The sequence below is a fragment of the Formica exsecta genome, unplaced genomic scaffold (assembly GCF_003651465.1).
Source record: "Formica exsecta isolate Colony F162 unplaced genomic scaffold, ASM365146v1 scaffold37, whole genome shotgun sequence".
NCBI classification, from domain to species: Eukaryota; Metazoa; Arthropoda; class Insecta; order Hymenoptera; family Formicidae; genus Formica; species Formica exsecta.
The window spans coordinates 746,374-761,572 of NW_021850941.1; the positions used below are offsets into that span (position 1 = coordinate 746,374).

Genomic DNA, 15,199 nt, shown 5'->3' on the forward strand with positions numbered 1-15,199 from the left:
CCGACCGTTTGTACGCGCGTTTACTTTCTCTCCGCAATATTTCTTTACTTTCCTACGCGAGAGCGCGATTTTCCCGACGATTCACCTCCGTGTCTTAGTAATAATTGAATTCGCATTATTCTCGGCCACCATGCGAGAAGCCAAGGAAGAAGCCGGTGCACTTGCGCAACGTTCCGCGCGAATGTTTCGCATTTGAAAAATTGAGAGAGAAAGAAGAGTGACAAAAGAAGAGAACATATAAAACATAACGGGGATGAGGAAAAGTGCTCGTATATTTTGCCTTTCGCTATCGCGGCAATCCGATTAGATTGATCCGCGGCACGCAGAGAAGCTATCCTTTAATTTTGAAACTTAATTTACTTATTAAGCGAGAACAAAGAAAACTGCGCTGTTCGCGAAACGAGGCTTCGCTTTCGTCTTTAGCGCGGAATTTTTTTCAGTTTAAAAGTTTAAGCCTCATTGTAGAAAATGGGATGTATATGTCAGACATTGATGGGATTTTATATAGAATTACATATATCGATACATAATTATCTAATTACATAAACATACATACGCACACACACGCGTACATATATAAAAAATAAATTAAATATATTTTATTAATAAAATTATACAACTCGTATATTTTATCACTGGAATTAATTAACTTTTGTACATGCGATCTACGAATTCATAGCATTTTAAAGTTTTAATCCACAGATATAAAATTGTATTAACACGAAATAGAAATAACGTACGGACGTAATTAATGATTACTCTCTCGCGCAAATGAAATAAATAATACGAAACGAAACGATGGATTTTGTCCATCGTTTTTCAATGATTATCGTCCAGCAGAATATTCGCGAATAAAGACACAATCATTAATAATTAACTTTCTGAATTTTATTAGGTATTTTATTTTAAATAAAATTGGTATATTTTTATCTGTAATAATATAATTTATATCTGATCTATAAATTTAATATACAATTCCGAAATTGTCTTCAACAGTCGAAAAAACACAAATAAAACCTAAAAAATTCCTGTAAAAATAAAAAATTGCACAAACGATTTTTATTTAATTTAAACAAAAACTCTTTATTAACTTTCAGGTAAATAGAATGAGCTTCTTTAAATTTGAAACATTGCAGAATTCTTACAAAAAATGTATTCTTAATCCGATGAATAATGAAATAAAGCAAATAATGTATAAATCGAAAATTTTATTTAAATAAGAGGTGTAAATATATTGCTGTAAAACATGTGCAGAATCCATCAGCAAAATTAAATTTTGTCGCAATTAATTTTGAACTCGTTCTGTATATCGTTAAAAATACATATATCGAATCCTAGTTATCTCCATGTATCTGTCAATGTATAAAGTATAACGGCTGCCATGTGCCATTTTTGTCGGTTTTTTTTTGTTTTGTTATTCGAACAAACGCAGTTAACGATTATTGCACTTTTTCTCGGTTATCCGGTATGTATTGTTAAACCAGAACTACCGGCGAAAAAAGCGGCTTACGCGACAACGATCGATTTGACGTCGTTTACTTTCCCTTAACAGAAAGTTTTTTTTCATTCCTCGTTGTTTGCTGTACCGTATATGGGACCGGAGATTGTTTTCGCTGTTCTACAGACTCCTATCGAAATGGGAAAAGCACATCCTTTGTTCCCCTAGGTTTTTGTCAATGCTTTCAAGCAAACGGTAGCGAATTTTGCCAGTCAAAACGCACGTTGTACCAAATAATTTAAATGCATTATTATATTATATTCTAAATACATTTGCATTTATATGCATTTTATTATTTATGTAAAAGTTATATATACATAATATAATCGCGTAAAATATATTTTTTTGATGAATAGCGGTGTACGCGCGATATTTATAATAATAACGAAAAGTTCTGCATCGTTAAAATAATTTTAATATCGCTTTGGAATATCAATTGTGTATGCGTTTATGCTAATTGAAAATACTGATCGTCATAATACGATCAGGTTTAACGATTGTTATCTTTGAAATATGATAATAGATATTTATTGTTCCAGCACCATCCTTGGTTCAAGTGGCATTCGGAGAATCGTGAACGTTACACTATCCTGAGACCAAAGCGAACGTAAGTTAAATCCTTAATTTTATAATTATTGATCTGACAAATTAGTTTTTTCTAATTATGTTTAATCGTTTAATTTTGTATCGATTTCGACTACTAAAAAATAAAAGAAATCGGGAAAAAAATTAGATATAAATGTAACGATTGACAAGATGTAGATTATATATGTACATGTTACACAAATTATTAATATTTATTTTATTAATCTTCTACTGCTGCAATAATTAATGACTTTATTGACTTTTTTACATTAATGGTATTTAAACTTTATCAATTTTTTGTAAGGAATAAGTTTATTTTTTGATATGAAATGACTATATTTGCGGGCGTAAAGCTATGGTTATTCATCAAATATAATTGATAATGAATACTGTGAAATTATTGTATTACTATTTGCTTTTCCTTTAAAAAAGTAATATGTAACATATTAACTGATATTTATCTTTCGATTAATACCTTTATTTGTCTGAATCGATAATGAATTGTAGCCATAAGCTCATGTTCGTCATATTAGCAAAGAGCGCATCTAATTTCAAAAGTCGTATTTGTCATATCAATTTTAAGTCAAATGATAAAGCACTGTTGAACTAGGTAGTCATTACAACACGACAACGAGATGAACAATAGCGATATTCATAATCGATACTGCCCTTCGGCATTTGATATCAATAGAAAAAAAAAAGATGAAAGAAAAAGAAAACATGAAAGAGAGCATTGACAATTTTCACATTTTCATTTTCTTAAAGTTATTGTACTGATGGTACTATAATGACACCAGAGAATTTCTCATATTTATCTAGCTCTCGTAAAGCACAAAAGAAAAAGGGAAAAAGGTAATCAAGATGAGGTTCTCTGACTCCTTGTGAGTAGATAGATAGATATGTATCATAAGACCGAAAAAGCTAAATCTTTCGTTGGCCGGACCATTCAATACAACAAAACATCCATCTCGATATCGAAAGATTAAAGGCCCGCAAAGGACAAAAAACATAAAGCCCCTCTCTAACGGTATTTCGAAATTGCAAACGACGAGCGTCATTTGTAAAATAAATTCACGTATGATTATTTTTTATTAGACACAAGTAATATTCTCCATGCTATTATGAAGAAGGATATGATTGCTCAAATATTACATAGATAAAAGTACGATATTCGAGTATTTTCATAAATAACAACACATATTTATCAAGCTGCAATATATTCTGCTACATAATAATTTTTAATTATCTCCGCATGATATATATGCGTTGAGAATTTTTATGATCATAATACTTGTTGCAAAAAATATACATTTAACCGATAACGGGTTTAGCACTGAGAATTTTATTTTAAGCTTCGTGGATAGAGAGAGAGAGAGAGAGAAAAGGGAGTACATAGATATATTTCCCGTATAATTCTCTGCTATACTTGTACACCTTTTATATACGGAATAAGTCTGACTATTAAAACGTAGTACCTAGACGGGTCCTTCTGCGACGACAAAATGTAATGATATTGTAATTGTGTTGTGAATGCACGATCTAATCGGCCACGCGGAGCGAGAACAAAGTTGTCACATGCGGGAGGTGAGTTTCACGAATTGGTCTTTCGCATCGGCGTGTGAAAATGCGGAAACGACTTTGACGATGTTCTGATAGTTTCGCGTGACCCGAAGTTAATAACCCCGCGGCGCGGCATCGAACTTTCGCGGACAATGTTCTTGGCCGCAGATTTATAAGATTCGGCCTTATTTGAAAAGTTTATGCAATTTCGCGGTCCCCGGCACACGGCCTGTAAATATTCGGTCGAACTTCGAACTTTCCGAATAATGCAGCTGAGGTTTATCGAAGATAGCAGACACTAGACACTACATAGAGATTAGATAAATATCGAAAGAACGTAACAAATCATATGTCATGAATTATCACATTGATACGATATTGACGATTTCTTTCGAAATATTATTGAAAGAGCTAACTAAACACTAATTAAATGGATTGATATTATTTTAGTTATTTAAAAATATTTTAATATTATTTTAATGTAAAAAATATAAACATAGTAAAAGTTACTCTTTCTTACATTGTAATTATCGAAATTCGATCGTATCGCATAATTGTTGCATCACGTATCGATTGTATCAAAAACAGGCATTAATTATTTTTAAAGAGATACTTTAAACTTTTTATTTTAAAAATGTTTTAATATGTTTTTAGAATGTTTAACATTATTTTAGCTTTAAACATTCTTTCACTGAATATTGGAATTATTACATTGACACTGTTGTGTGTGTGTGTAATAAGTATACGCACATGTACTCTATCAAGTGCAATACAATATCATTATTTCAAGTCGCACACTTTATTGTACATGGTATTTTTTAATTAATAAAACAAGGATTTATTGGCGCATACATATACGCGCGCACACACACACACGTATACATACACACATAATAAAGATGTTGTCAGAGAAAATAATAAATCTGAATGTGACTTTCAACTCTATAATTAAGTTTGCAAAAGAGAAATATTTTTCACGTTTCTCATGTTGATTTTATATGGTCATTTCATCCTTCTTCTTTTGCTATTCTATCTTTGACCATCGAATGTTTCTATTTCCGAAATTGTATTTTTGTGCAAAACTTATCTATAATTTTTGCAAGTATGTTTAAGATTAAACTTTGACATAAAAGAATTCAACAGACCGTTCAAAGAGATACTTGACAAAAGAAAGTTAAGCCGGTTTAAAAGAATTGTTTTAACAATCTCTTCTTGACGACCGTATAAAATTCTTTTTCTTAAGGAGAAAAATATCAACTACGGAGGAGAAACGTTATTTTTTATATGTTTTTTCACGTTAGTACAATAATTTTTAATTCGGATACACCTTGTATTTTGTGAAACAAGAAGATGAAAGTTAAAAGTAAAAGTTTGCAGATCAAGATGAGTTGAAATAAAACTTTCTCTTTATCTTTCCATCAGTTTGAATCGTTAAACAACAACATTAAAGTAAATTGTATTCTGTGAATGGATGCGGAAGATATTCAATGAAATTTTAATCATATTCCGCAGATAGCAATTGCACTGTACCCATGTGTATGTATATGTATATTGATTAGCAGATCTTCCTTTCATAAGAGGATGGGGAATCTGATTATACAAAAGTACATTACGAAGCCCGTGAATGCGACAAGTACATATCAATGTAACATCTCTATCAATATGCCCTATTCTATTTCCTGTACGTTAATTACATCTGCATTAATATAGAAAATTGTTTCGTTCTAAGGAACGTGAGATATTACATCTGTAAACATATACACGATCGTTACACATCGAATAATGTAGTGTTTATATCCCAGAATTATAATATAAGCTTGTAAGAACCACATCGGGCATTCTTTAAGTTCTTTAAGATACGCAGTGCATATTTTTGCTCAACTAGTTCTTGTATACAATTTTTATATGTTTATATGTAGATTTCATAGAGATAAATATGAATCCAGCGAATCGGGATAATGGATATAATAAATTTTTCAATATCTCATGAACGCTAATGTATATGATTTCTTATTTTAAATGTCAGACAAATCATCATACAATGTATATTTTTGCACGTTTGTGCTTATAACATATTAATAGCAGTTAAAATTTTCTCCATATATCTCGTCGCGTGCGATAACACACACACACAGACAGTCTATTCATATTCCCGATAAATAATAGCGTGTTGATGGACTGTTACAAATACAATCATTAATTCGTTCGCAATTCCTGACTCTACGGCTGTCGATGATGGAATCGGCTAACGACTCTGTCCTTATTCTCTGCTAATTAACTATTAACGACTTATCGAGAAAAAGTGACCTCGGTCAAGAGTTCACGCGCCCTATCCGCGAGTACCCGCGTTTATAATTAGAAAGTCGATTACCATGGTGCCCCCGTCGTGTCCCACGGTGACCCGGCATAATGAAAACAACACCCCACGATAATTCACGGAAAATGCACTTTATGGAACCGATTTAACACTGCACTAACTAAATATCAAAGTAAATTCGTTTACTTGTGCAAATCGAAATTATAGATTACGATGAAATCAGCTCTCTTCAATAAAGCATTATATAAAGTCATGTGTTATTATACCATCATATGTTGTACTACATACATCGTGACGTTGATATTCATAGTATAATTCACGATGCGTTGTCTGGTCTTAGCTTGGTCAATATTTATTGAGGGGATTGATCGTCTACAACCTGTTTAATACGCGTAATTTTGTGTGATATAATTGGATCAGTTGAATAAATAAATCTGATTCCAGACAAACACATTAAATCAGTTCATTATTTATGTTTTCAATGAATTATAAAGTCTCGATGATTCCAGATGATACGACTTAATTAATTATAATTTGTCATTTATATATGTATACGTGTGATGTCATTTAATTCGTAGATTTGAGAATAAAGGAAAATGAAAATAATAATTCCTTTTTCTTTAAATGTTATAGAAAAGAGAAAAATTTATGCATTTTTATGTTGATTTATTTTGATTCTCTATTATCGTATTTTTATTTTTATATTTTTATTTTGACATACATAATCAATGCATTATTATTATTTCAATAAATCTCTTCTATTCCGCACCTTAATTTATTTCATTAAAAAGATTAAAGATAAAATTATTGTATTTCTCTATATATATTCACGGCAGATTTCACTGTAAGATATTTAGAATGTAGACAAATGTAAAACGCACTTAATAATAATGAGCAAACCGCGGACTAAAGATTCTTACTTAAACAATGTTTCGTAACAAAGTCAAGCCGGAGGTCACAATAATAACTTTAAATCCACTTTGTACAAAGCGATTACATCGAAAACGAAATTCTCCTTCTCGCCTCACGGCCATTTGTATCACGTCCCGGTAATTTAACAAAAAGTTGCTCGCTCTATTTCGTTATTACGTTTAAGCGCTTCCAACTACTGACTCTCGAAGAAGTTTCAATGGAGCGCGCTATACATGAACGTTTTTCTCGTCTAAGTCCCGGTCCGCGCTCATCCGTGCTTCGAGCGTTATCTCAAAGTACATATAACATGTAGTATAAATCCGTCCGCCATAACTTCTTTGATATTCTCGTAAGATGGCCGCGTGGCTCGTCGTCGTCGTTCAATAATCCTTGTTTCCGTCGGGAAAAAGTTTCCACCGGTCGGAGGCAAGGAAGGTGTTGCGCGTATTCCCAGTTCCTCGCAAATTACAGATTAAATCGCAACAATGCTTTCGCGTAGAAAACACGAAGTTCCCGAAAACTCACGCGACTGCGAATCGTTTACAGTAATCTGCATCCTATTAATACGAGGCCGCTTCATGAGAAAAGATCTGGCACGGTTCACGGCGCCTCTCCCGACCCATTTCGACGCCGAACGTTTTTTTGTTTATTTCTTTTTTTTTTTTTTTTTTTTTGCCCTCGTTTTCTGACGCATCGTCTCGAAACTGCAACGACGTTATATATAATAGGTATTATATCAACTAGCGCTAAAATATATTCAATATAACTTTTGTTTATATATATATAAATGCCCCCATATTTACGCGTCGCTTCCGCAGCGAAAGCTGCATCGTAACGAGCACTTTCAAAAGTCATTTGTAAATATCGCGATATTCGCCCACTAACACTCGCCGTACCGATCGTTACATCCGCCAATCATCGGTCGCTCGTGTATTTCGCGAAACCTTACTTTATGCGCAAAAATATAGGACGCGCAGGGAGATCCGACGGGATAACCACTGCCTCTGGTGTGTTGGTTCGCATGATTGATGAAATTTGTGTAGGAGCAACAGGGCATACTTGCCGTAACCCTCCGGGAGTGCTCTTGATTGATAGAGGGTGTTCGAATTTGAAATTCCACCTCGCGGAAAGTCGATCCTCCCTCTCTTTCTTTCTCTGCATCGATGTGTTTTTTTTTACTCTCCCTGTTGCGTGGTACACGAACGTGTCGGACACACGCACAACGTCCGCGTCAAGCAACTTCCGCATTTCCGCGACGAGACGGGTGGGAGGTTCCTTCCGGCACGGTACACGCGCTGCCAAAGGACACTCGTCTTGCCCGTCTATCGTTCATCTGGGCTAAAAGCCGCTTCGAGCCGTATACAAGCGCCTCACTTTCTCCATATCTAACGTCCTCTGGTTGGTTAGCCATTTACAAGTCAAATGCGGTCGATCGATACAAGACTAGGATCGAGGGAAAGGACCGCCGTCGCGAAAGAGGAAGAGACGAGAAATCGACGTATACAATATCATACGAGTATTATCCTTTAGTATCTTCGTTTTACATGCATAATATTAACTGCTTTTTTCGGAATATTCCGCGAAGAAGAGAAAACGCTTCGCATACATCATAAGCAATACATCTCGAATAGCATGTTCTGGTTCAAAGAGCGCTGTTTTATCTTCAAATCTAAAGCCGCTGACAAAAGGAAGGCTGAACTGATATGTATGTGACAGGTTTAAAGAACGATGCGCTCGGTACACATTTATTCTGATCCCGGAGCTGGACCACCGATCGAGCTCAAAAGAACTCCTCTCACGGCCACAACAATAAAGTGCCAGGATTGTAAGCAAGTGCAGCGACCGCGGCCGCTCTTTGTGGATAGAGACTTCAAAAAGTTCGCGGCACTGAGAAGTAAAGTCGACCGCGCGAAGCATGTATATGTGAAAAGTTAGCGGAAATCTACAACGGCGCAAACGTCGAAACAAGTTTCCCGACAGGTCCCGGTGCGATCTTCAGCATGAACAAATACGTCTTCTTGACGTTAATTTGCCGTTTGCTTTGTACTTTTCGAAACGTTATTCGATTTCAATTAATCTGCTATAACACTCATTAGCAATCCTCGAACGGATCCTTGAATCGTGTTTAATTTATAATCGTTCTCGTCTTTCCCGCAAGTCGTTTTAATTTCGCTCAACCAAATATATATTTGAAAAAGTTTGCGTAATGTAGAAACGCAATCTGAAAAACGTAGTAAATAAAAGAATAATTGAAATAAACGAATTACTTCGCATCAGAATTTGTATCATATTCTATCTAAACCTTCTAGATAAACCGTTTCATATTGTTCCGAGATAAATTTTTTTTATCAAGCTTTGCACGATATTGCGTAGCTCGGGTATCTTTTCTTTCTCGTTGATTTAACTCGTAGAGAGACTCGGGATGGGTTGTGCTCGTCGACGGGAAGACTAATTTGATGCACAATCTCGGACTCCACAGCGATAATAAAAGGGTTGAGGCGTACTCTAGTCGCTGCGTTGTATTAATTTAACTTTGGCGAAACGCGTCGACGCGACACTACACGTTGAAGAGTACGAGTGCTGTAACGGTATTAAAGCTAAATTGCCAACAGTCCTCGGTAGGGTGTCCCGGGATTCTCGGAAATTAGCGAGGTTAACTAACAAAAAATAAAAGAGAAAGGCAAGCTCGCGGGAATACAGGGGGAGAGGAAGACAGAGGCGGCCGTGGAAACGAAGAAAATCCCGGAGGTCTCTGATGACACCAAACTGCCTCAGACACAGTCAGACTTCTCCGATAACATGGAAAGTCGAGTTTAGTCTCGTATAGCGAACCACGAAACATTCTTGTGCTGTGTAATGACGTATGCCACCGTAAGAACAGCGGTGCGTTTAACGCCCTACGCATATCGCTCGAAGCGCGTTAAACATATCCGAATCTGCGAGACTCGAAAATCGAGCACAGACATTCTATAAAATATAACATAATATATAATTTCACATGCCGCGCACAATGCGTTTACAATCGTTCGCGTTAAAAACATATGATGATGTTTACATCAGCATAAAATCATTACGTAACCGCGTAATTTGCTCGGTACGAACAATTATTTCAGCGTATATTAACCAAAAGTGTCAAATAGCATGCCGGATATTTGTATCGCATACAAATTATTCAAAATTATTAAGCACCCGCATATTATTCGGTAATAATTAATTCCTCGTATGTAATATAACTATTCGATCGTATAATTAATGATCTATACATTCATGTTCAACTATCAATAATGATGAATACGCATGAAATACAAAACTAGTCGGTCGCGTTGATGAATATTAAGTTACACTACATATATTATCTTTATATAATATTGCATAAGACGAAACACCTCGTCTCGTCGTATGCAACTCCGTTTAACTAAATAAGTTCTACGATTGCGGTCTCGCAGTCACGTTCTAATGTCATCGCGCACGTTTCCGCTGTTAATAGGATTCCTCAAGATGGGACCGAGAACGACAGGCCGGTGGTTGCTCTGTGCTGCGTTTATGGTCGCCCTGTGTCAAGGCCAAGAGGACTGGATGCAGTGCTCGTCGACTTGCAAATGCAAATGGGTGTCCGGCAAGAAGACCGCCGAGTGCACCAAGCAAAATCTCACGCAGGTGCCGGAGGACCTCTCGCCCGAGATTCAGAATCTCGATCTTACCGGCAATCACATGACTCATCTCATACACGAGGCGTTCAGTCGCGTCCACCTAGTGAATCTGCATAAATTGGTGTTGCGCGAATGCGGCATCGAATCGATTCACACGAACGCTTTCAATGGCTTGAAGATCGTCATCGAGATCGATTTGTCGGGCAACAATATCCGTAGTTTACATCCCGGCACCTTCTACGAGACTCAACGATTGCGTGTGTTGTTACTCAATCAAAATAGATTGAGGGTTCTTGAGAACGGTCTGTTCTTCAATCTCACCTTTCTGCAAAAAGTGGCATTGTCGTGGAACAGATTGGAGCGCATCGATGAGAAGACGTTTCGCAATCTACCGGGTTTGCACTCCCTCGCGCTCGACGGGAACAACTTTACTACTCTGCAACTGCAGAGCTTCGAGAGTCTTCCTAAACTCGGCAGCCTCGAACTTCAGAATAATCCGTGGAATTGTAACTGCCATCTCAAAAGATTTCGCGACTGGACGATCGAACGAAAGTTATACACAAAGCCAACCACTTGCCAGGAACCGCCCAACATGGCCGGCAAGATGTGGGACGAAGTTACCAGCGATGAGTTTGCGTGTAGACCGAAAATCATCACCATCGGCCCGAAGACCAAGATCGAAACGAGCAGCAGAGGAGAGGTGACCTTCTCGTGCAGAGCAACGGGAATCCCACGTCCTCAGGTAATTACACTTACGTACAGATGCCGCCGGAATCATTCGGAAATGTTAAACTAATCGTAGATTTCGCTCTACTCTAAGAATCTATAGTTTAATGCGATTTTATTTGTATAATATCCTGCAGATTTTATTTAGCGATTCCTGTATCATTCATTTTTTAGCATTACTTATGCAATATAAAATATATCACATACGATTATTTGTTTCAGTTATCATGGACGCATCGTACCCGTGTTTTAGACAAAAATGCCAAACGCCCGAATAGTGAGAGAGGCTACATGTTGTCAGCGAGCCACGATTGGTTGAATCTCACTATTCATGACGTGACGCCCTCCGACAAGGGCGATTACATCTGCCACGCGAAGAGCCCGGGCGGCGACACCGAAAAGAACGTGACCCTGACCGTCACAGGCGACGCGCCGGGCAGCAGGGATAATTTTATCAGCCTGCCACTCGCCATAGGGCTCGGCGTCACCGCGCTATGCTTGCTGATCATCGCGATAGTGCTTTGCGTGTGCTACTGCCGGCGTCGCCGGATCAGGCACGACGAGAAGAGTCTCGAGGCGGCGTCCTTGGAACATCACGGCCTCGGCGAGCAGGAGAAATCCCTGATCACCACTATTAATCCGGTGGTGAAGCCGCCGAGACGCTACGAGGCACCATCAGTGACGTCGCACGGCACGGAGATGACGGAGCTGAATCGCACGTTGCTCGACAACGATTCCGTCTTCGGTCAGTACACAGCTTATATTACTAAACAGTGCGCGGCCAGATGCTAGCGAGAGATTATCTTACATTAGACTTGACAAATCTCGAAACGCGCGCCCATTTGCGGACATTGATCGAAAATCAAAAATTATCAGTCGATAAGAGACTTTAATGGCTCGCGTAATAACATTGATCGTTTCATTGAAATAATATTCTTTCCCCACGAGGAGACGAGAGACAATATACGTCGCTTATACTATAATGTATAAATAACGTGTGCGTGTTTGTACGTATGTGTGTATGTGTAATTATAAATCGATTTGTTTCGTGTCAAGCGCGCGCGGACCGTAATGCGAGAAATGTCCGACGGTTTAATCAGGTGCCATTGATCTTAAGGTAAGGAGAATTTGCCAAATGGCAGCTAGCACACTAATGAAGATCCGTTAGGGACGCTTATGATACACTGAGTATTTCTGAATATAACGTCGTGCTGTGACAGTGCGAAGATATTCGTTATCCGCGTTCAACTATTGATATCATTATCGTCTAGGAATATTTTTCGTAGATATGAGAAAGAGCAAATATAGGGCAAATTTTTAAATTTATTTTTAAACGTGAGAATGTTAATTATGAATTGCATAGTAAATAATTGAAACGATATAATTGCACAAGTAATGACGACAATAACATTAACCAAGATTGTTTTGCGTATATCAACATGCGAGCATTATTAATAAAAATATTTTTCGACGAAATCATGCAGATAATTGTATGCGATATTATTGGAATATCAAAGATATCTTAACGATATAAAATTATATATCGTTCAAAACACTGTAAAAAAAATACAACTTGCACAATAACGCGAGAGATTCGAATCTTGTAAAATCTTCGAAGTTTATAAATGTCATACGATCCTCACAGTGATACGATATATTGCCGAACGTTACGCTTGACCAACGACCTTGCTCGTGCAACATAGTTGCATTTTTCGATCAAGTTAATGAACCGCGCTCACGGTTGCGATCGTATCACGACTAATCCGATTCAAAAGCACTCGTTCGCGCTCGTCAAGAATAATGTCACGTCAATTTTCGTGTGAGTATCTTAGTAACAATAAGACAATGTTCTGGCGATGCTACCTTGCCGCGCGCGTCTGCGTCTCACAGATCTTTCGCGTAGAATTTTTTTTCCCCGTTTTTCTTTTTCTCAACCTCTTACTGTTAGATTTTCTTTTTTAACGTTCGTCCTTCTCTTTTGTTCATGTTCTCGCAGTTGACGGTGTCGGGAGCGGTGTCGTCGACAGGGTAGGCGACGACGAGAGGGAGCACGAACTGGCTACTCCGGAACTCGACGGAAGCGGCGGTACCGGCGGCACATTGCCGCGCGGGGGTGCCAGTTACCATCATCGACAATATCCACCAGATCTGCTGGCCTTCTCCGGCGGTCGCGGCGCATCGCCGACTAGCCAGACGTCGACGGCGCCTGACAGCACGCGTCTGCCTAATCAGCACACGACGGCGACGACGACGACGACGACGGCGGCGGCGGCGGCGGCATCATCATCATATGGCTCGCCGCCGCCTGGCCAGTACCATCCAGCCGCCTTCAAGACGTTGCCACACAGCCGCAGCGTAACGCCGTACGGCCTCGGACCGTCGTCGTCTTCGTCGTCGATGGCACCGGTATTGCCGCGTCACGGCTATGTAACGATCCCGCGTCGACCGCGGGCGCCCAGTTGGAGTAGCGGACCCCCGATGTCGCCCACCGATATCCTCGAGCCGGTATACGATAATCTTGGGCTGCGCACCACGGCGGACGGCAGCTCGATGTTATCATTGAACAAGAGCCCGGAACCGGCGTCTTCGTCCATGCGAGGTCGGCCACTTCCGGTCACGCCGGGCGGCTCGCACTACGGTACGATTCAGCGCAGCACGCCGAACATCCTGACCGGCAGTCCGCTGGACCGGGCGGCCCCGGAAGGCGCAGCCGAGTGGCCGATCAAGCTGCCGGACGAGAGCATGAACGGCGGTCATTCGCTACTGACGCAGCAGCAACAAGCTACCGCTAGCAATACCCTCGGTAGAAAAGTGCCGCCTAGACCGCCGCCGAAGCCCAAGAAGAAATCCGCCAACGGGCCGACGTTGTACGAGGACGAGGGAGAAGACGGCACGGAAGTATGATATCATGGATATCGTCCGCAATGAGGACGATTGGTCGTAGTACGCCATGATGGGGAGCGTGCGACCACATTTACAATAAACCGGTAGTGCCTTTCGAAACGCGTATTTCGCGCGCGTGGAACTTCCATTTCATACAGTGAGTCGCAGTCATCTGAAAGATGAACGAGGCATGAGGCGACTCGGGAAGACAACGGCGTGGCTCGCCGGAACCACTGACGTTAAGAATACACGGCGATTGGACAATTGTGTCACCTGTTTCCTTCCTGTAAGTTATCTCTTCCCTTTCCTCTTTCCTGTAAATTATTTTGTAAATTATTTATTGATATGCTGCAGAGAATCCGAAATATTCAAACCCAATGAACCGTATCATCCATACGAATCATTTTTAAACGATCCGATTATGGATGGGTGTCAATTTCCCGTTCCTCATTTTTGTCGAGTTCCTTTAGCTTCTTATTTGACGCTAGCTATGCGCGGTGAGGTGATCACGTGATAAAGTGAATAATGTTCCGGACACATTGTTGCCGGCTTAGTCGATAAGGCGAAACCTGTTCGCGTTTTGTATGAAATTTATGCGAAACAAGAAGCAACTGCTGCAAGAGCTGAACACAAATCGTTCTGTCAAGAGCGATATCAGTGAATTCGTCTTCTATCCGCAATGGAAAACCGCGATCGTTTCGATACGATTCACATGTACAATATAAATGGAAGTGTTAAGATTCAGACAAGCAACGTTTTGCACATGTTACATTTATGCGGAAAACGTAATGAGAATTTAACATTGTTAAGAAATTATATAGCTGTTACATGTCATCCTGTCGCGTTTCTTTTTTAATGTCGAAATTCCGACGCTTGTATCAAATTTTAGCAAGACCGTTGCATTCTCATGCGACGCGAACTCTCGAACAGCTTATATCGAATGGCGTGCGTAACGATCTATGTCCCTTTTCCCTCTGTAAGAGCATCGTTACATCGAATATTCGTAGAGATATCCCGTACTCTGTTAACGACATTTGATATCTTTAATCGTCGAAAAATATCGCTTGC

The 15,199-nt window shown here is 39.1% G+C and overlaps 1 protein-coding gene across 3 annotated transcripts in view; it reads left to right on the forward strand.

Moving 5' to 3' along the window:
• LOC115239299 overlaps window positions 1–14,576 on the forward strand; it is a 199,498-nt gene extending 184,922 nt beyond the window's left edge. For all 3 annotated transcript variants that reach the window (XM_029813754.1, XM_029813755.1, XM_029813756.1), the window contains 4 exons: window positions 2,038–2,105; window positions 10,360–11,264; window positions 11,471–11,993; window positions 13,245–14,576. In XM_029813754.1, the coding sequence (XP_029669614.1) occupies window positions 10,371–11,264; window positions 11,471–11,993; window positions 13,245–14,152 (2,325 nt within the window). In that variant the 5' untranslated portion in view covers window positions 2,038–2,105; window positions 10,360–10,370 and the 3' untranslated portion in view covers window positions 14,153–14,576. The remainder of the gene's footprint in view (window positions 1–2,037; window positions 2,106–10,359; window positions 11,265–11,470; window positions 11,994–13,244) is intronic.
• Window positions 14,577–15,199: the final 623 nt, after the last annotated feature.